At 33.6% G+C, this 23291-nt stretch overlaps 1 protein-coding gene across 2 annotated transcripts in view; it reads right to left on the reverse strand.

The window, feature by feature from the left end:
- The window catches only part of LOC105324514 (meiotic recombination protein REC8 homolog), a 31165-nt gene that overhangs the window by 7099 nt on the left and 775 nt on the right, over positions 1–23291 (reverse strand). For both annotated transcript variants that reach the window (XM_066068134.1, XM_034473335.2), the window contains exons 2-11: positions 22590–22664; positions 21961–22103; positions 21573–21651; positions 21046–21139; positions 19567–19714; positions 18594–18670; positions 17888–18036; positions 17148–17379; positions 12591–12749; positions 9489–9660 (exon numbers count right to left, since the gene is read on the reverse strand). In XM_066068134.1, the coding sequence (XP_065924206.1) occupies positions 9489–9660; positions 12591–12749; positions 17148–17379; positions 17888–18036; positions 18594–18670; positions 19567–19714; positions 21046–21139; positions 21573–21651; positions 21961–22103; positions 22590–22664 (1328 nt within the window). The remainder of the gene's footprint in view (positions 1–9488; positions 9661–12590; positions 12750–17147; positions 17380–17887; positions 18037–18593; positions 18671–19566; positions 19715–21045; positions 21140–21572; positions 21652–21960; positions 22104–22589; positions 22665–23291) is intronic.

Below are 23291 nucleotides of genomic sequence, written 5' to 3' on the forward strand. Positions count from 1 at the left end.
CACATTTTTTAAAATGAACATGCATAAATATGCATTGTAATGCAAAGTTATGCCATGTAATGCCAGCATTACACTAGATTTTGGAAAGTAATGCATTACATTAGCATTACTTGTAATGCTAATTTTGAGGCATTACACATTACTAGCATTACTTTGAAAACATGTAATGCATTGCAATGCATTACCATTACATTTAGCATTACCCCAAGCCTGGTTGATACCTATTTATATTGGCCTTAACATCATGTAGAATTGATTTTCTATTACAAAATAATCATGATTTTGGTATAAAAATTATATATATTAATATTATGAATAATGAAAATTACATTAATTTGCTTTCCCATCTTTTAAAAAAAATTAGAAAAAGATAAAATTTGCTAATCTCAAAAGGCAATTTTGGAAGAGGAAATATGAACATGATGAACAAGGAAAAAACAAGCGCATATCTAAACAACAAATGCATTTTCTTCAAACAAATTCAACTCTTTTGATGCTAGCTCCAAAACAGAATGAGGGACAGCAAGCTTCCCAGCCTGATAGTTATCTGGCACTGCATAGTTTTGAAAATGGATGGGTAATGTCACTCTATATGATTAAAAAAAACAAGAGGCCCATGGGCCACATCGCTCACCTGAGCAACAATAGGCATGATAAAATCAGCTTCCTGGAGTCATAATACAAAATATCTGGACAATGTGGTATAATACATGTAGATCCTATACGAAAAATCTGTTTCCCCCTGGATATTCATATATTTATAATCAAGTCCCTTTTCTAACAGGATGATTTTATAGTCATGTCACATTCAGCATCGCAGTTCTCAAAAAGACCATTAACAATTGTTTGTATACAGGGTATAAACTTACATCAAACTCGGAACCTCTTGTGAGGCCCAATAATTTTCCAGGGGCCAAAGTTTAAACAATTTTAAAGAATCAGAACTATATAAAAATGCTTGCATATAAATAAAAGCATACATAATAACATTTCAGTTTTTGTGAATAATTAAAATGTTTTGCTTTGTACAATTGAATCCCCAACATGGCCCCACACTACTCTTAAAGATTTCGATTTGAACAAATTTGAATTTACACTATCTGAAGTTGCTTTCACTAAAGTTACAGCTTTTCTAGGCAAATGTTTTTTTTAGAAAAAAAAGTTAAAGCATATTTTTCTAAATATTCCTATGTAAAAATTTGTCTCCACCCCCAGAATCATGATTTGAATAAAATTGAAATCTCACTACATAACGATGCTTCTAATCAAGTTTCATCTTTCCTGCCCTAATGGTTTTGAGAAGAAGAGTTTTTAAGATTAACTCTATATATTCATATTTAAAAAGTCTACCCCCATTGTGGCCCCACTGAACCCCCAAGGGTCATGATTTTCACTACCTGAGAATGCTTCCATACAAGTTTCAGCTTTCCTGGCATAATGGTTTCTGAGAAGAAGATTTTTAAAGATTTAATCTATATATTCCTATGTAAAAATTTGCCCCCCCCCCCCTTGTGGCCCAGTCCTACCACCAAGGGTCATGATTTCTACAACTTTGATTCTACACTTCCTGAGAATGCTTCCATATAAGTTTCAACTTTCCTTGCCAAATGGCTCTTGACAAGAATATTTTTTAAGATTTACTTTATATATTCATATGTAAAAAGTCTAACCCCCATCGTGGCCCCACTGAACCCCCAAGGGTCATGATTTTCACAACCTGAAGATGCTTCCACACAAGTTCCAGCTTTCCTGGCCAAATGGTTCTGAGAAGAAGATTTTTAAAGATTTACTCTATATATATTTGTATGTAAAAATTCAACCCCCCATTGTGGCTCCACACTACCCTCAGGAGTCATGACTTTCACAACCTGGAATTTACACTACCTGGGGATGCTTCCATATAAGTTTCAGCTTTCCTGGCATAATGGTTTCTGAGAAGAAGATTTTTAAAGATTCACCTGTATATTCTTATGTAAACATTTGACACTCTCCCCCCCCCCCATTGTGGCCCCACCCTACCCCCAATGGTAATGATTTTCACAACCTTAAATTAATGCCAACTAGGGTTGCTTCCACACAAGTTTCAACTTTCCATGACAAATGGTTCTTGAGAAGAAGAGTTTTTAAGATTAACTCTATATATTCATATGTAAAAAGTCTACCCCCACTGTGGCCCCACTGAACCCCCAAGGGTCATGATTTTCACAACCTTGAATTTTCACTACCTGAGAATGCTTCCATACAAGTTTCAGCTTTCCTGGCAAAATGGTTTCTGGGAAGAAAATTTTTAAAGATTTACTCTATATATTCCTCTGTAAAAATTCTTCCCCCCATTGTGGCCCCATCCTACCCCAAGGGTCATGATTTTTACAACTTTGAATCTACACTACCTGAGGATGCTTCCATATAAGTTTCAGCTTTCCTGGCCAAATGTTTTTGAGAAGATTTTTAAAGATTTTCTCTCTATATATATTCAAATGTGAAAATTCAACACCCCCCCCCCCCCATGGTGGCCCCAGCCTACCCCCAGGGTTCATGATTTTCACAACATTGAATCTACACTACCTGAGGATGCTTCCACACAAGTTTCAGCTTTTCTGGTCAAATGGTTCTTGAGAAGATTTTTTAAAGATTTACTCTATATATTCTTCTGTAAAAAATTGACCCCCTGTTGTGGCCCCTCCCTTCCCCTGGGAATCATGGTTTTCAAAACCTTGAATCTACACTACCTGAGGATGCTTCCATAGAAGTTTCAGCTTTCCTGGCTGCTTGCTTTCTGAGAAGAAGATTTTTAAAGATTTACTCTATAAATTCATATGTAAAAATTCGACCCCCCAATTTGGCCCCATCCTACCCTCGGGAGTCATGATTTTCACAACCTTGAATTTACACTACCCAAGGATGCTTCCACACAAGTTTCAGCTTTCCTGGCTGATTGCTTTCTGAGGAGGAGATTTTCAAAAATTTACTCTATATATTCCTATGTAAAAAGTCAACCCCCCAATGTGGCCCCACCCTACCCCAAGGGTCATGATTTTCAGTTTTTCACAACTTTGAATCTACACTACTTGAGGATGCTTCCACACAAGTTTCAGCTTTCCTGGTCTTATAGTTCGTGAAAAGAAGATTTTTGAAAATATCTTGAAAAATTTCAATAATTCCTAATTATCTCCCTTTGCAAAAGGATGTGGTCCTTAATTTTCACAACTTTGGATCCCCTTATGCTAGGGATGCTTTGTGCCAAGTTTGATTGAAATTGGCCCAGTGGTTCTTGAGAAGATGTTGAAAATGTGAAAAGTTCACAGACAGACGAATAAAAGACAAAATGTGATCAGAATAGCTCACTTGAGCTTTCAGCTCAGGTGAGCTAAAAACCGGAACTAATATAATAACCATGCAGTTATACAGAGTTCCCGAAACGCACCGGTCCACCGGGGATCCCCGGTAAAATTTGAATGGGTCCGGTAAAATCTAAATTTAATCGGTCAAAATGTCCGATAAATTTTACGGACCGGCACTGTATAAAAAACAATTTACGAGACAGAAAGTCTAAAACTGTTGTTTATTTTATTTCAGAGATAATATATCTGTTGAGTATTTCAATAAAATGAAATAAAAAATATAAAAACATGCGTTGTTGTTAATCCGGATTTACGTGTTTTTTCTTTTACACACGTTAGTCATTATCCTATTTGATCATGATCTCGAAAAAATGGACACCGGGGGCAACAATAGTTCAGGAAGAAACAGATGTCATAAATCAGGAAGAAACAAGGGCGAGGCATAGTGCAGGAAGAAACTGATGACAATGACTATGAGTCGGAAACTTTAGAGAGTGAAAGTGACATTGAGCAGCCAGAAGAATTAATAACTATTTGATACACGAAACTGTTCTTGAAATTGAAAGGGAGTTTGAATGATTTGAATAAGAAATTGAATAAATTAGTCTGAAACATTTTTAAACAACTCTTTTTTTGTTAGTTTGCATATTTTTGCAATAGTTTTAATGTCCGGTAAATTTTACAAATGTCCGGTAAATTTTGAATATTTACAGGACAATTGTCCAACAGGTTTTGGACTGGTTTCGGGAACTCTGAGTTATATGAAAGACCCTATTGATTAATTCCCAGTTTGACCATTGTGCCAAGTCACTGAAAATGTCTTTGCTATGGAGACTAGATTTTCAATAAAAAACCAATCAGATCTACTTACAGTTTTTCAAATACGAGGTTTTTTTTGCTATAAACTATTATTAATTAAAGAAAAAATCCACCTATATAAGATTTACAACTTTAATATTTCTCTATTTTTAATCTACACAATGTTTTTTTCTCAAGGAGAATATAAATAGTCTAAAAAAAATGGACATGAACACCAAGCCCTCTTGAAATCATGAATAATGCAAAATAGGTACCAAATACTAACTTTTTTGATTTAATTTACAAATAAGACAGAGAACATCAGAATCTAAAGTATAATAACTGTCATAAAAGTATACCCCTTTTCATACAGAAAATTTTACCATTTATTGAAATGAGCATTAAGTTTGTCCACTGGCACTTTACTATATCAGAGACAACAAGTGAAAAGCTGTCAATGTGACAGCAAACCGGGTTTTCTTTTATGTAAACTGTATCCATAATCCATGTCAACCCTTATCCAGTGAAATGGAGTACCCTACATGTATATGCAACATTTTGCCAAAAAATGACTAAGTTCAAAAGCTGGTATTTTTTCGATAAATTATCGGAAATCAAAATCCTAGCAATATGCACACCTCTGATATATGTACAATTGATCTGCAAAAGAACAACTTCCTATCTTGAGAACTGTTGGAGGAGTTATCCGTACAATGAGGGTACCCTATATGCAATATTTTGCCAAAAAATGACTAAGTTCAAAAGCTGGTATTTTTTTGATAAATTATCAGAAATCAAAATCCTAGCAATATGCACACCTCTGATATATGTACAATTGATCTGCAAAAGAACAACTTCCTATCTTGAGAACTGTAGGAGGAGTTATCCGTACAATGAGGGTACCCTATATGCAATATTTTGCCAAAAAATGACTAAGTTCAAAAGCTGGTATTTTTTCGTTTAATTATCGGAAATCAAAATCCTAGCAATATGCACACCTCTGATATATGTACAATTGATCTGCAAAAGAACAACTTCCTATCTTGAGAACTGTAGGAGGAGTTATCCGTACAATGAGGGTACCCTATATGCAATATTTTGCCAAAAAATGACTAAGTTCAAAAGCTGGTATTTTTTCGTTTAATTATCGGAAATCAAAATCCTAGCAATATGCACACCTCTGATATATGTACAATTGATCTGCAAAAGAACAACTTCCTATCTTGAGAACTGTAGGAGGAGTTATCCGTACAATGAGGGTACCCTATATGCAATATTTTGCCAAAGAATGACTAAGTTCAAAAGCTGGTATTTTTAGCTCACCTGAACCGAAGGTTCAAGTGAGCTTTTCTGATCACCCGTTGTCCGTCGTCCGTCCATCCGTCCGTCTGTAAACTTTTCACATTTTCAACTTCTTCTCAAAAACCACTGGGCCAAATTTAACCAAATTTGGTACAAAGCATCCTTATGGAAAGGGGATTATAAATTGTTAAAATAAAGGGCACAGCCCTTTTCAAAAGGGAGATAATTGCGAAACAGTGAGTATAGGGTGCATGTCTTTAAAAATCTTCTTCTCAAGAACCACTGCACCAGAAATGCCAATATTTACACAAAAGCTTGTATATATAGTGAAGATTCTAAATTGTAAAAATCGTGACCCTCGGACCAAAACTGGGGCCCCAGGCGGGGTTCAAAGTTTAACATAGAAATACATAGGAAAATGTTTAAAAAATCTTCTTCTCAAGAACCACTGCACCAGAAATGCCAATATTTACACAAAAGCTTGTATATATAGTGAAGATTCTAAATTGTAAAAATCGTGACCCTCGGACCAAAACTGGGGCCCCAGGCGGGGTTCAAAGTTTAACATATATAGAAATACATAGGAAAATGTTTAAAAAATCTTCTTCTCAAGAACCACTGCACCAGAAATGCCAATATTTACACAAAAGCTTGTATACATAGTGAAGATTCTAAATTGTAAAAATCGTGACCCTCGGACCAAAACTGGGGCCCCAGGCGGGGTTCAAAGTTTAACATAGAAATACATAGGAAAATGTTTTAAAAATCTTCTTCTCAAGAACCACTACACCAGAAATGCCAATATTTACACAAAAGCTTGTATACATAGTGAAGATTCTAAATTGTAAAAATCGTGACCCTCGGACCAAAACTGGGGCCCCAGGCGGGGTTCAAAGTTTAACATAGAAATACATAGGAAAATGTTTTAAAAATCTTCTTCTCAAGAACCACTGCACCAGAAATGCCAATATTTACACAAAAGCTTGTATATATAGTGAAGATTCTAAATTGTAAAAATCGTGACCCTCGGACCAAAACTGGGGCCCCAGGCGGGGTTCAAAGTTTAACATAGAAATACATAGGAAAATGTTTAAAAAATCTTCTTCTCAAGAACCACTGCACCAGAAATGCCAATATTTACACAAAAGCTTGTATATATAGTGAAGATTCTAAATTGTAAAAATCGTGACCCTCGGACCAAAACTGGGGCCCCAGGCGGGGTTCAAAGTTTAACATACATAGAAATACATAGGAAAATGTTTAAAAAATCTTCTTCTCAAGAACCACTGCACCAGAAATGCCAATATTTACACAAAAGCTTGTATACATAGTGAAGATTCTAAATTGTAAAAATCGTGACCCTCGGACCAAAACTGGGGCCCCAGGCGGGGTTCAAAGTTTAACATAGAAATACATAGGAAAATGTTTAAAAAATCTTCTTCTCAAGAACCACTGCACCAGAAATGCCAATATTTACACAAAAGCTTGTATATATAGTGAAGATTCTAAATTGTAAAAATCGTGACCCTCGGACCAAAACTGGGGCCTTAGGCGGGGTTCAAAGTTTAACATAGAAATACATAGGAAAATGTTTAAAAAATCTTCTTCTCAAGAACCACTGCACCAGAAATGCCAATATTTACACAAAAGCTTGTATGTATAATGAAGATTCTAAATTGTAAAAATCGTGACCTTCGGACCAAAACTGGGGCCCCAGGCGGGGATCAAAATTTAACATAGAACTACATATGAAAAATGTTTAAAAATTTTCTTCTCAAGAACCACTTCACCAAAAATGCCAATACATACACAAAAGGTTGTATATATCGTGAAGATTGTAAAAATCGTGACCCCCGAACAAAAGTGGGGCCCCAGGAGGGGTTTAGATTTGAACATATATAGGAAAATGTTTTAAAATCTTCTCAAGAACCATCGTGCAACTGTTTGGGATATTACTATGCATACATGTACATCCTTAAATAATGTAGATTCAAAAAATTGTAACTCCCGGACAATTGATGGGCACCAAGAGGGGTTCAAAATTTAAACATTTTAAAAAACAAAGGAAAAGTTTAAAAATTTTCTTCTCAAGAACTACAATGTTTTAGTTAGTGGAATATCTATGCATGCATCCTTCGCTTATGTAGATTCCTAATTCGTAAAATCGTGACCCCCGGACCAATAATGGGGCCCCAAGATGGGGTCAAAGTTTATTATAGAAATATAAAGGTAACAGGTTAAAAAATCTTCTTCTCGAATACTACAATGCTTCAATTTGTGAGATTACTATCATGCATACAACCTTGGATAATGAAGGTTCGACAGTTTTAAAATAGTGACCCCTAGACTAATACTAGGGACCCAAGATGGGTTTAAAGTTAAATGTAGAAGTACCGGTATATATGGAAAATGTTTAAAAATCTTCTTTTCGAGAACTACAATGCATCAATTTGTCAGATAACTACGTAAGCACCCTCAAATAGTGTAGATTCGAAATTATAAAAGCCGTGACCTCAATCTAATACTGGGGCCCCAAGAGGTGTTCAAAGTTTAGCATAGAAATATAGAGGGAAAATGTTGAAAAATCTTTTTCTAGGGAACTATAATGCTTCAGCTTGTGAGATAACTATGCAAGCATCCTTAAATAATGTAGATTCCAAATAATTAAAACTTTAGCACTGGACTAATACTGTGGCCCCAAAAGGGGTTCAAAGTTTAACATAGAAAGATATATTGAAAATGTTTTTAAAAAGTTCTTCTCGAGAACTATAATGCTACAGTTTGTGAGATTACTATGCAAGGATCCTCAAATTGTGTAAACTCTAATGTAGTGGAACCAAGAGTTATCTTTCTTAATGTTCTGTACAGTCTGAGAGTTATTCCTCTTGAAGTGGAACTCTTCTACGTTCAGTTTTTCAGGTTGTGTACGTGCGGTCCCACCGCAGTGCTACACATTTTCATTCCTATGTTACTATTTATGTTGTTCAAGCCAACCATAAACCTCGGACCATTACTGGGTCCCCAGAAAGGGGTTCAATGTTTAAAATAGAAAAAGCATATGCTACGAAATGTAATGTTACAAGGAACTGCTGTTCAGGTGAGCGATGTGGCCCATGGGCCTCTTGTTTCGATAAATTATCGGAAATCAAAATCCTAGCAATATGCACACCTCTGATATATGTACAATTGATCTGCAAAAGAACAACTTCCTATCTTGAAAACTGTAGGAGGAGTTATCCGTACAATGAGGGTACCCTTTTGGCAGCCGCCCCCCGCCCGCCATCCGCCCGCCCGCCATTTTCACCATTTTAATAACCGGATTTTTCCGTTGGAAAACCCGGTTAACAATCATTTAAACAAGAAGCTCATGGGCCACATTGCTCACATAAACAACAGTTCCTTGTATCATTCTTTTTCAGTTTTTTCACTAGTAAATATTTCTATGTAAAACTTTAAACCCCTCTTGGGGCCCAAGTATTATTACAGGGCTAATGATTTTAACAAGTTAAAATCAATACTATCTTAATAGGATGCTTGCATGGTAATCTCAAAAATTGTAGAATTGTTGTTCTTGAGGAGAGTTTTACAAATTTTCTGTATCTTTTTATGTTCAACTTTGAAGCCCTAGTGGGACCCCAGTGTTAGTGGGTTATAGTTATAATCATTTAGAATCTTCATTATGTATTCAAGCTTTTTTGTAAATATTGGCATTTCTGGTGCAGTGGTTCTTGAGAAGATGATTTTTTAAAACACATCACCTATTTCTACAGTTTTACAATTATCTCCCTTTTAAAAAACGGTTTGCCCTTTATTTAAATAATATACAATCCCCTTCCCATAAGGATGATTTGTACCAAGTTTGGTTAAATTTGCACCAGTGGTTCTAGAAAAGAAGTCAAAAAAGTCAAATGTTTACAGACAGTTGGACGGATGGACAGACAGGTGAACAGATGACAACATGTAATCAGAAAAGCTCACTTTAACCTTCGGTTCAGGTGAGCTAAAAAGATAACATCTGAATACTGTACATATATTCAGTACACTCACTAGAAATAGTAGGAACGGTCCAAAATGGAGTCTCTACATCAGACTGGGTCTCCCACAGTCCTAGATTAAGGTTCTGCTGCCACATAGTGAGGAGGGGACCACACCTCAGACCTCGACTCCCCGGCTGATTGAACAGAGTGGTGCAGTCTGACTTTTTGATTATCGGAACTCTCTGTTTCAATCAAAAGAATATTTTTGAAAAATTCATTCTTACAATGTATTAGGGCAAAATGGCATATACATTTTTAATGTGATTAAAGTTATTACAATAGACAATAATTTTATTAAAAAGAAAGATTTTTCATCTTGTAAATACCCTGAATTTTTATCAATCAAAAACTTGAAGAAGATGAGGGAATAAGATAGCCCAAATACCCTTTCAGTTTCGTCGTAAAATACAATTTAAAATTTATTTTTTTTCCAAATAATCTATTCAAATATATTATATATTACAAGTCTGCAAAAGCACAATTTCTAACTATATTCAGTTTTTAATATATCTAACAAACGATAAAAAAAAACAAGAGGCCTGTTGGCCTTGACGGTCACCTGAGTAGCATATAATCCATACACAAACTTGTTGAGGAGTCTCATATATGCATTTAATTAGGTTTCATTCTGGAGTAGAAAAATTATAAATTTGTAATGACGACCACCTCCCTGCCTGAAATCTGTCAAAAAGAACTATGAAACATATAATTTTGGTGAAAAACTTAAAGATCTGGTCTACAAAATCATGAATTCAGTTTTCCTTTCAGGTGTGTGGGAGTACAGAAGATAATTTTTAAACATTATATGCATTAAGACCTATACATCCATTTTGGTCCTGCCCTAGAATCAAAACCCATACTCCAGGGAACATGAAATTAAAATTTTTAGTAGAGGACTTCCTGGTAAACATAATTATGAAGTCAGTTTTTCATATAGATGTGTGAGAATAGAGAAGATTTTGAACATTATATGCATTAACACTATATTGCCCCCCCCCCCCATGTCCAGAACCCCTGACCCAGGAACCATGAATTTCACAATTTTGGTAGAGGAGATAGTGGACATCATAACCATGTATTCAGTTTTTTGTGGGAGTAAAGAAAAAGATTTTTAGAGATTTAAAACATTTTTACTATATGGCCATATTGGCCCCACCCTAGAGCCTGAACCCCTGACACAGGGGTCATGAATTTCACAATTTGGTGGAGGGCTTCATGGACATCATAATTATGCATTTAGTTTTTAACAAATATATATAGGAGTAGAGAAGAAGATTCTAAGATTTAATACATTTTTACTACCGGTATATTGCCCCCACCCTAGAGCCTGAACCCCTGACACAGGGGTCATGAATTTCACAATTTTGGTGGAGGGCTTCATGGACATCATAATCATGCTTTTAGTTTTTATTAAATATATATGGGAGTAGAGAAGATTTTCTAAGATTTAATACATTTTTATTATATGGCCATATTGGCCCCAACCCAGAGCCAGAACCCCTGACCCAGGGGCCATGAATTTCACAATTTTGGTAGAGGGCTTCCTGGACATCATAACCATGCAACCAGTTTTTTCCTCACATGTGTGGGAGTAAAGAAGAGGATTTTTGAAAATTTGGCTTTTTTTTGCATATTTGGCCCCACCTGTGGTGACCCAGGGTTGGTAAAGCCATGAATTTCACAATTTAGATTCCTCTTACCATAGAAATGCCTCACATCAAAAATGGTAACAATTGGACGGGTAGTTTTTAAGAAGGAGTTAAAAATGTATAATTGTTTACGCACGACGACGGACGAAAACGAATAGCAATAGGTCACCTGAGTTTATTCAGGTGACCTAAAAATAACACTATTTTTGACTTTTTAAAAAATAACACTATTTGGAGGATTTGCTACATATATGCCTGTTTGAGTCAACATATTTCAAGTATTGAAAACATTTAAGTGTTACAAATTCGATGATTTGTTAAATATATATTGTTTTGAATATTTTTTTTTAAAAATATCAGATTTATTGACATTCTAAATTTTCAGCATCTTATCCGTCCGTTTATTGGCATTTTACACATCTTGTCCACTAATTTTCTATCTTCTAAATACATGTATATCTTAATAATACAAACATGGTTTTAAAGGGACATGGTCACAATTTTGATCAAATTCTATTTTTGGGTTTTTATTATTTACAATCCTTATTAAAGTTCTAATGATAAAATGAAATTTGAGAGTCAGTCATAGAGATATGAGCAAGATAAAGGGCTCGCATTTCTTTGTCATGTAAACAAGGCTTGTGCCCTGTTTTTGTTAACCACTTAAAAATACATTCAAAGCTAAATTGTCTACTAGCTTTCTTTTTATTCTAAGCACAAATAAACAGTTTCTACACGTTTAAATCATTCATTTTAGGTATAAAACTGGAATTTTCACTTCAACATTCAAAATGTAAACAAAATCTTTGTTGACACAGCAAAGAATTTTAAGTTCTATATATATATATATATATATATATATATATATATGCTTATAATTCAACGAATGCCACTCAAAGGACTGCGAACGATTGCATTGTCTAGCTACCTAACTAAAAGTCAATTTTTGAAAGTTGTCTAATTAAAGTTATTTTTTAATAATAAAGTATACATTTATGTATATAATCATTGAATATGAATGATTTGGTCATGATTTGGTCAAACAGAGAGATTACTTTGTATTTTGGGTTCAAATAGCTCATATTTCATATTAGAAAATAAAGGGAAACGGAAATGTGATTACTTTGAAGTTTTATAAACATATAAATAATATTTTTCTCACTCTTAGAGACCAAATTCAATGAATTTTTTTTAGTCCCCCCGTAAGCAAAACTTTTGTTTAAAAATTAATAATTCAACTACAAATTTTATTTCGATATAATTCAATTAGGATTTGATCATACTTTTAAGTAGATAAATGTGTTTTTTAATATCTGACAGAAATTCCGAAATATTTGGATGTAAAATGTAGGCGAGAAACGGGCATTAGCATTCACAGTTCTTTTGGTTGCCTATCAAAAATGCCGTACTGAAGCATTATAAACAGAAAAAAAAAAATTGTGATCATGCTGCTTTAAACTTACAAGTGGTTTGCATAAGTCACTTCCTGTCTGAAGATTTCTTTTCATTTCTGCTTTGGATATCATGATATTTTCATCCACAATTAAATGACGTCTCCGTCGCTTCCTAACGCTGGGACTTGGAGGCAAGGGAGCTAACTCTAGAGACAAATCAATCCGCCTCTAACAATTAAAGAAAAAAAAATTCTATACAATTTCAGTATACACAAGTAAATTAATATTGATAAATAAACTTCGAATAATGAAGACAATCATGAGCCTAAATTTTAATAATCCATACATGTGCATACAGTAATATCAAAGCAAAAAAATTAAATATATTTTGCAAAAATTTATTAGATGAATGTATATAGAAATGGATTTCTCCTACAGAAGCTTCATACGAAAGTCATGATTGCCTATATATTTATGAGAAGAAAGTTTACAACCAATACACAATGACTGACCAAAAAGATCCTTGCCCCAAAATATAAGCTGATGACCTTGACACCAGGCTTGGGGCGAATTACATTGTAAAGTAATGCATTACATTACCATTACTTCATGAATCTGGGCATTAAATTACCATTTCCATTACTTGATTTTCTTGAAGTAATGCATTACATTACCATTACATGAGTAAAGTAATGCATTACCATTACCATTACTTTTTTTTAAAATTAAAGCTAATAAAGAGTTTTTGCAAATGTTTCACATACCTGTTAACCTTTCAAAGCTGCTATGTGGGAGAATCTCCCCCTTACCAACTTGGCTAAAGGGGAGATTTTGCGTAAACGACGTTTTTTCTCGTGAAATGCAAATATATATTAAGACTAGAGGTACTGTGAGCAAGCTCACAATTGATACCCCCCGCTAAGAAAAATCAAAACTCATGTATTTTTTCTATTATAGAAAATATTGGATGAATCTATTTCATCGTCCATTTTCTATAAATAACAACTGCTCTATTTTTTAAAACTGTTAATGCTTATATGAGTACACAAACCAATTTCTATTCTTTAAATTCCATTTTAGTTCAAGTTAACTGTTAATGCATGAGGACATTTGCATCCTTATGTTAACAAACATGACTCGAATCAAACGAAATTCCACATGTCAAGCAGCCACTTAATATAAACATTTTGAATTATTGGTATACTGAGCCCGATTTTTTTTTTCAATGACCTTGAACTTCCTCAATTGACCTTTGGTCAAGGTCATGACATACTCTCAGGTTATGAGCATTCTAGATGTGAATTAAGAACTTCCAATATTTGTCCATTAGAAAGATATGGACTGGACACGAGTTTTATACTTTTCTGCAAGTGACCTTGACCTTGCTCAAATGACCTTGGGTCAAGGTCATGACAAACCCTTAGCTTATAAGCAATCTTTGTGTGAACTGCGAACTTCCAATGTTTCTCCATAAGAAAGATATGGACCGGACAAGAATTTTACACTTTTTTCTGCCATTGACCTTGACCTTGTCCAAATGACCTTGGGTCAAGGTCATGACACATTCTTAGGTCATAAGCAATCTTTGTGTGAAGTAAGAACTTCCAATGTTTCTCCATAAAAAAGATATGGACCAGACACGAATTTTGCAATTTTTTCTGTCAGTGACCTTGACCTTGCCCGAATGACCTTGGGTTAAGGTCATGACACACCCTTAGGTCATTAATAATCTTTGTGTGAAGTTAAAACTTCCAATGTTTCTCCATAAGAAAGATATGGACCGGACACAAATTTTGCACTTTTTCTGTTGGTGACCTTGACCTTGCCCGAATGACCATGCTTCAAGGTCATGACACACCCTTAGGTCATAAGCATTCTTTGTGTGAAGTAAGAACTTCTAATGTTTCTCCATAAGAAAGATATGGACCGGACACGAATTTTGCACTTTTTCTGCCAGTGACCTTGACCTTGCCCGAATGACCTTGGTTCAAGGTCATGACACACCCTCAGGTCATAAGCAATCTTTGTGTGAAGTAAGAACTTCTAATGTTTCTCCATAAGAAAGATATGGACCGGACACGAATCGAACAGACAGACGGACAGACGGACGGACGGACGGACAGACGGACGGACGGACAAGGTGATTCCTATATACCCCCCCAAACTTCGTTTGCGGGGGGTATAAATACTGTTAGATACCTTATATTACCATTGTAATTAATGCATTTGCAATTATTTTAGATTTTATTATTTCTATGACTACCAGTATAACAACTTGTGTTGCTGTACAAGTTCAGAAAACTATTATTTTGTTTGCATGGTACAATACAAGAAGTCAATAGTGCCACTTTTTATATTAAGTCTTTCTATTGTTCAGTATTGAACCATCACTGCATGCTGACATATAGGGTAAACACAGAAAATTTATTTTGCCTATTTTGAATTTGCAGTGAAACCCAGTTAAGAAAAACCAGAAAATAATATTCATTAAAATTATTTTTTGCCTTATATATAGGATAGAGTTTTAATTCACAAAACAATTTTAACATGTATTTCTCCAGTATCATTTTAAAATGATCTCTGTTGTAATGTCTATAGCATCCCTGTAAATCATAGTACCGGTACTATAAACTTTAAAAACTCTTGTGAAATGCTTTTACACTTTTTCCTCGAGCTTCACTTTATTGGTAGCTTGTATAAACACTTAGTGTTCCAAACTCACTTTGATTTTTACCGACCGTGCTAGCCAGACAGAATTAGTCACGACTCACTGCACGTGGCTCGGGTGCTTTACCTGTGCACCTGTTAAGTGACACCACTGGCTGTTATTGTTTTCTTTGGTGTTACAGAGTAAAATCAAGATGTTTTAAGCTTTCACTTATTTTTTTATAAGGCCTATGCATAACTAAATACGTAAATGATCATGATTTAAGTCAAAACCGGAAGTAATCGTAAAAAGTAAACTGGGCTATAACATGTCATGCTATGATCACGGTAGACAGTACTTGGATGGATTTTGATATATTCAAGCTACACAGCAGCTTTTTTAGTTCAAAATCAGAGAAAAACCCGTAGTGGATGTTGAAATTTGCATGTAAAGATTCAGAATTTGGGGGGGGGGGGGGGGTATGGGGAAGACAAATACGATTGCGGGAGACACCGCGGGAGATAGGTTGGGTGCGGGAGATCTTAGATTTTTAGGCCGTTTTGCGGGAGTCTCCCGCACAATGCGGGAGGGTTAACAGGTATGGTTTCAAATATACAACACTCTTTAACATATCTACAGCTTCATGCTCAATATCAGGTTCAAATTCAATGAATAAACAAGAGTAATTCTTTATTTGCTCAATATATAATCATATTGTGGCAATATGAACAACATATTACATAAGTAAAATGATATTTATAGACATTTGGCATAATACAATATCAGATATGAAATAGAGACACAGGATAACATGCGTAACAAAAACAATTTATGAAATAATGTTGCGGTTTTTAAAAGCTAAATATAGATATATCCCCAGATTACACAAATCTTTATAATTTTGGACACTTAATTTTATTTATTTATAAACAGATGATTTTTCCCAGTTATATATCTTAATATATTTTATTCATATTTCTTTTTACGGAGGACACTTTAAGACAAAAGATTGCTGTTGCACTTTATGATCGAAGTTTCAAAGGGTTCATCTTTTAAATGCATCCATCTTCCGGGCTATATACTAAATAATTGTTTTGCAGGAGCAGACAAAGCTTGGACTGGAAAATACTCTTTGACGATCTTTATCTTAGGATATATTAAGTGCAATAATAGATTAAATACATAAATCTTTTTTCTATTTTCTATCAGTCCAAACTAATGTACAGTGTAATTAATTTACAAGAGAGAGAGACAGAGAGAAAGAGAGAGAAAATAAGTAAGATTATTTTCAAATAGGTTATAATATTGGAAGTGATATTGATTTTCATCATGGATGGACAGTGCATTCATTTTGCTTTTAAAGGTGCATGTCTGTCTCCTATTCTATTGTGACTTAGCGAAGGGAGGGGGATTGGGGTGTTTAGCACTTCTTATAACAATAGATTGTTTTGATACTTAGATTATCATGGGGGCATAGTGTGTTGTTGACACATTTCTTATTGAAGTGCAAACTAATTGGAGTAAATTGTTTAAATGATTAAAAACTCTTAATAACAACACTCTTAAAAATGTTATGAAATTGTGCTGTTATCTTTAGTAATATAAACAATTCAAAAATGAATTTTAAAAAACCTTTTTTAATAAAACATGTACAATTAAAACATTTTTTTCTCAATAAGAATTATTTCTTTCTTCTTTAAAAATAAATATAATCAAATTCAATTTCAACTATTCATTTATTCATAACATTTTTTTTAGTGAACATGCATAAATATGCATAGTAATGCAAAGTAATGCCATGTAATGCCAGCATTACACTAGATTTTGGAAAGTAATGCATTACATTATCATTATTTGTAATGCTAATTTTGAGGCATTACACATTACTAGCATTACTTTGAAAAACATGTAATGCATTGCAATGCATTACCAATACATTTAGCATTACCCCAAGCCTGCTTGACACCATTATTATATACCTTTCTGGATGACCTGCGGGGTTCCTCTTCTGTGGGGGGCAGCATGGTGACCTCTGGTGACCTTGGCCGATGATCACGGGGTGCTGGTGGGGCGTCGGGTAGTACATCATCAAGCTGACCCCGAGGGGTCTTTTCCTTGGGGGACAACATTTCTTTCTCCAATTCTTTCCCTCCATCTAAGGTTTTTGAAGGGGATGAGAGATTTATGAAGGCTTCTGATCCTTTCACAGGGCTGCAAATTAGAGATAAGATATAATAATAAGTTTCATCTTCTTTGGAATGAAATAAGTTATTTAGCGATTTCTTAAAGGTAATTTCCCATTGCAAAAATAACTCACCCCTCCTTCATATTAAAGAAATAAAAAGGTTTTTATATCATTTTTATAAAATTGTTGGTAACTGTAGAGTTAAGAGAATGTAATTCTCAAATCAAATATGCCACAGGCTCCCACTTAAAACTGCTGACATTGTTTTGAAAATTGTTCTCAAAATAAGTGATGGCCAAATAAGTTTGAAGTACCACTACACCTTAGATTTGGGTTAGTGCTTTGATAAAGATTACTTTCTCTTTACCAAATATTTTCATGTCTTTTTTCAGTTCAAAATTAAAACCATATAGTCAAATTTGATTTCAAATCAGAAAAATAAATGTGATTTACTACACATGTAGTACATAATTTTTAACCAACTTGAAGAATTGAATCTATTCGCAATCCAACTAGTTTTAAATTTATTCCTACTATTCGCCTATTATAGGAACAGAAACATCTGGTTGGAAGAGTGTACTGTCATTTGGTGGGACAGCATCTACTGGTAATTTGACAGAGTCATCAAGGAGAGCTTGCATGTTATGCTCATCAAGTGCAGGTAACTCAGTCTGTTCAACAATCTAAAATTACGTGATAGAAAATATTTGAAGATCATTTCAACTTTAATGCCATAAGTATAGTGTAAATACATGTAATTAAACTTTTCTTTGTTCATATTTTGGGTTTACTTCAAATTTTCATTAGCAATATGAATAAATTACAATACATGAATTTTGTACCTAAATTTATCATAAATATACTTAAGATTGATCATGATACACATGGGTATAATTTGATAAAAATATATAGATTAGAACTAGGTACTACTAGTATCTACCGTAATGTCGCGTGTATAACACGCACTTTTTTTCAGCCAAAATTTGATCAAAAGATAATACTTCTTCCTATATATATCATGCAAGTTCAATGTCAGTTCACAAGTAAACATTTATGCAGGAATTCTTATTTGCTTATATAAACTACTCATATAAAATTTATTTTAAAATAATCTGGTGTGTTGAGCTTGTACTATTCTTGGAGTTTTTCATGATTAAATAAATCATGCAAATTAATCCATATACTTAAATAGTAGAAATTTTCGTTAAACAAAGGCCCGCACACTGGTTACAGAGCTCACCTGAGGCAGGTTGGGAATATCCACATCTTTTAGGGTAATTTGGTCCAAACTTGACACAGTGTGTGGAGAGCCTAAAGCTGTGAATAGATGTAGAATTCATCATAATGCTAATTCTTATTAGTAAATTTTTATAAAAGTTTGATTTAGTAATAAGTTAAAGATTGCATGCCTACATACCCAATTAGATATACATTGAATTTCTTGTTTAAAAAAATCCCACTTTCTTGAGTTTCAGTACTTGAATGCAATTGAAGTAATGTGAAGTATTTTTACGCATATGAAAACTTTGCGAGGTTTACTTTTTTTTATCACTCTGTCACCAGAGGTTGTGCTATACACAAGTTTCTCTTACACTTCTGTCATGTCAAGAAAAATAGTCACATGATTAAACAAGCATGGCAAGCTCATGGCATTGTTGATTCATTTCTCCTGTACAACCAACTTGACTTGTGCATAAGTTTAAAATTATCAAAGGGTATGACATTGCTTGCTGCTGATTTGTGTAACTTCACCAAAAAATTATAAGCATGCGGAAACTGATTTTTCAAAACTTTTAAACATCTGTCAAACTAGATCATGTGATACGATTTTTTGTTTTTTTCCTCCACAATATACTTTGGAGTAAAAATTAATAAATAAAAGTATTAAAGATTTTAACTGAATTACTTATAATCATATTTATAGATTAAAGATTAAATACATCAATTTTTGATACATTTTGCCCATTGTTTCAGTTTTTACATTATAGGGCGTTGACAGAGGTATAGGCAAAGCTTGTGTAGCACAGCCCCTGGTGAGATAATGCATTTTTTATGTGTCTGGCATAAAATTCTCTCCACAAATCTGTCATTCTAAATGCCTCTTAATAATTGCAAAAATTGACTAGTGTATCATGGGTAATGTGGTAAATAGTGAAATAAAGTTGATGTAAATATTGGTTGATTAACAATACATGTTTTAGTTGAGTTCTCACCGGATCTAATGAAACTCTGTTCCGTTTCCACATGTATTTGTTTTGTTGATGATACACTCGACTCTCTACGATGTCTCATTCTCTCTACACTGGAATCACTGCTAGGGGAGGATAACTCTGCCAAAATTTCTTCTGCATCTTTACCTTCCTATCCAAATACCAAAGAAAATACAAAAAATTGGGGGTCATAAATTCATTATCAATTCATTTTTAAACCTTTTTTAAAGTTCTTAATTAGCAAGAAAATTTTCTATCCATACAGAGTTAATGATGCTGTCTAGTAATCTTGATTTTCAGATCAGATTGAGAATAGTGACATATTACATATACGTACCAATGCTGCAATAGTTGCCTATAAGTTATGTGAACCAATAGCAAGTGTCAAGCAAAACTGAATGGAAAGGAACTTAAAAAGCCTTTTAAAGAAACTGAAATAAACAATTTAAGTCTTTAAACAAAATTTTTTTTAATGAAATTGAAATGTAAATCAAACATGGATTAAAACAATACAGTCACATTGTTCAACTCATCAACAATGTCATGTATATGATTGTAGCTACTTATAATAATCTATACGTGACAATTGCAAGTGGCAATAATTTTAATAAAAACTTTAAGACATGTACTGATCATAATCAAGACAATGGAGAAGATTTTGAATACACCTATCTCTACTTTCGATCACTGATAGTCCCTTATCGGTGAAACCAGAGGGGACTAGTCTTTATCGCTGTCTTTACATTTGTCTGTCAGTCATATTCTGTCCCAAATTCATTTTCCAGCCTTTTTTGGTTATGATATAGGAGATTGATTTGAAACTTGCTGTGTAGCTTTATAATGAGTTTTGTTAAGGTTGATCAACAGAAAATGATATCAATTTTCAATGACTTGCTTTTCCTGATTGAGATTGGGTATCCTTAAAGAAAAACACCTTCCATTGAAATTTCTTGAAAAAAAATTAGCTTTTAAAACAACATTCCTTTTAAATTGAGTACATGTCGGGGACAGATGCCGTTATTGCTTATGCAATACTCTAAGAATTCTTGATTTACATTATCTTCTTTAGAAATGAGGCAAAACCTATCTCAAAGTGCTTCATGCCATTTGGTTGAATTGGTCAAAAGATTTTGAAGATGATGATGATGATTAAAATGCAAACAAGTAAAGGCTAAAGAATGATAAATAATTTTGAACAAAAGGCATTAAACAATACTGTGGATCTATCAATATTTGATAAACACTTATTTTTGTAAGCTTATAATTGTTGAGTTTATCCAAGAAATCAAAGTAAGAAATGTGACAAAAATATTGGTAATGATAACATCTAAGAATTTTTCTGTCCTAATTAATCTAAGATTATTGTTTAAATCTATGAAAACTGATGCCCTGATGTTAATGAAACCACAGTACATGTATTAGTAAATTCTAATTAAAATCTTCCAAAACATCGGAAACAAATCAGAATCATCTTAAATGAACCTCTCGATAGTCTATTCTGCCAAAGTATGGGTCATAGAATGGTTGTTTTTCCAATGACATCAACAAAAAGTCGGGCATAGTCACAAGTTCTGGTCTACAATATAAATTTTTCAAAATGCGGTATAACTCTTTCAGACTTCCAGGTTACATTCCACTCATTTGTGAATACAAACAAAAACATCCTGATAGTCATATGCTTAGGCTATCCTAAAAATATGTCTGTTTGGAATTGCTGCCTGGGAGTTTCTAGACCTGCAGGAGGGAGGGAGGATTTTTTTTTTTAACTTGAAGATTAAATCATTAAATACAGGTAAAAAAAAAATCTTCATATAAAAATAAAAGTTTTTTGCTAATGAACTTTTACCAGAAGGGGGTATTTCAATGAGGCAGGAGGCAATTCAAAACAAACCATAATTTTATTTTTGCCTTACAAGACCTGGTTGTAATTATATTCTCATCATATTGAAATCTAAAGCTTTTTAAGAGATCACAATAAAGGTTTCCTTTTTCAAAGCTACCAGAAATACCTGCAGGCAACATTCAGATCAATGTTTTCACCAACGTGTACTGCCAGTCTTACTTTCACCAGAAACGTTGATATATCCTCTGAAAAATCAATACATGTACCGTATTATGTTAAATTTACAAATTTTGAATCATGACACATACTAGCTGCAAATTTTTTATTTAAATTAAAAAGATTGATAAAGTTTGAATCATTTATATAAGAAACATCATGAAGTACTTGATCAAACTTTCTAATAATTTGTAATGATTTATTACTCTATCAAATCTCACAGATAAAATGTTTAAAATTATATTAATATATAAAACTATGGTAAATATTAAAATTGAAAACATTTAAAGAAAAACCCACATAGATGTATGTTGAAGCTACAAAACATGGTTACTAACCCAGTAAGTACTGTGTTTGTTTTCTATACAGCTTGACACATCCATACATGAGTTTGGCGGAGAGGTAGAGGGAGAACCTGGGGCGACTCCGTCCTGGTACCGAGGGCTGCTTCCTCACCATGATGTAGTCCAAAATGTCATCACTGAATGCAGGAAACAATATCAAATTCATACATCATGTACATGTTATTGTCAATTCTGTATCCTCAAATCTTGCTACAACAAAACTTGTGCATGGAATTTTGTATAATGCACAATGATTTACTAAAGTAGTGTATTTAGAAAAAATCATATATTTCTTGCCAAGAACAGTCATGCAGTTTAAGCAGCAAAAAATTCACAGGTACTTTTTTAAAAATAAGAACAGATGGTATCTAACTACAAATAACTTGAAGTAAGACCCTTCTGTGAATTGCAATCATTTTTTGTTCCTATAAACAAGAACTTAAAGATATTACTCCTCTTACTATAAGCTACCATCAGTATGAATTCAAACTATATTTACTTGGAATAGAAACATGGCCATCCAAAATTATTGAGTCCAGTCCCTATTGCATCACATCATAAGTTTCAATACCAGAAATTTCAAACAAATTTAAATGTATATGGAGTTGGCCTTTCATACATACCAGGTTTTACATAAATCAACTCTTGAAACTTCTCTTCTCTTTAATACATGTTCGTCTTTTATGGTGGCTGCCAACCTGTTATATATTATGTATATATATATACAATTTAAATGAATGAATTATTTATGATGATGTCAAACTTAGGGTTGTATGAGACTCTTCCATGTTGAGACATATTGTTTATTGAAATAAACAATAAAATAAAGAGTAATTATGTATTAAGTAGTTTCTTTCCCAATATTGTCATCTAACAGCGTAGCGCAGTTGGTTAGAGGGTTTACTACAAATCTGTAAGTCATGAGTTCGAATCCCCATCAGGGTTTTACAATTTTCACCTCTCGAAATATTTTTAAGAGCAATTTTTTGGTTAAATATTGTATAATATCGTAAAATTCTAATCCGGTGAAAGTATTTCAATTAATATGAATTATAATGTACTTTGATCTACATCAATATCGACAGATGTCCCATACCACCTTGAATTCCCATAGAAGACGTACGATTTGGTTGTTTCTTGAAATGTTGATATTGAAGCTGATGTAAATTAACAATAACTAATTTACAGTAATTTTACTTAATTTTATAGTCTGTCCCAAGATAATTTTGCCGCATATTTTCTTATATTATTTGATATTCATAAATACCTCTTGATTCAGACAATGTTCCTTCAATAGTAAGAACAAATCCCAAGATTAAAAAAAA

The sequence above is a fragment of the Magallana gigas genome, chromosome 8 (assembly GCF_963853765.1).
Source record: "Magallana gigas chromosome 8, xbMagGiga1.1, whole genome shotgun sequence".
Taxonomy (NCBI): Eukaryota; Metazoa; Mollusca; class Bivalvia; order Ostreida; family Ostreidae; genus Magallana; species Magallana gigas.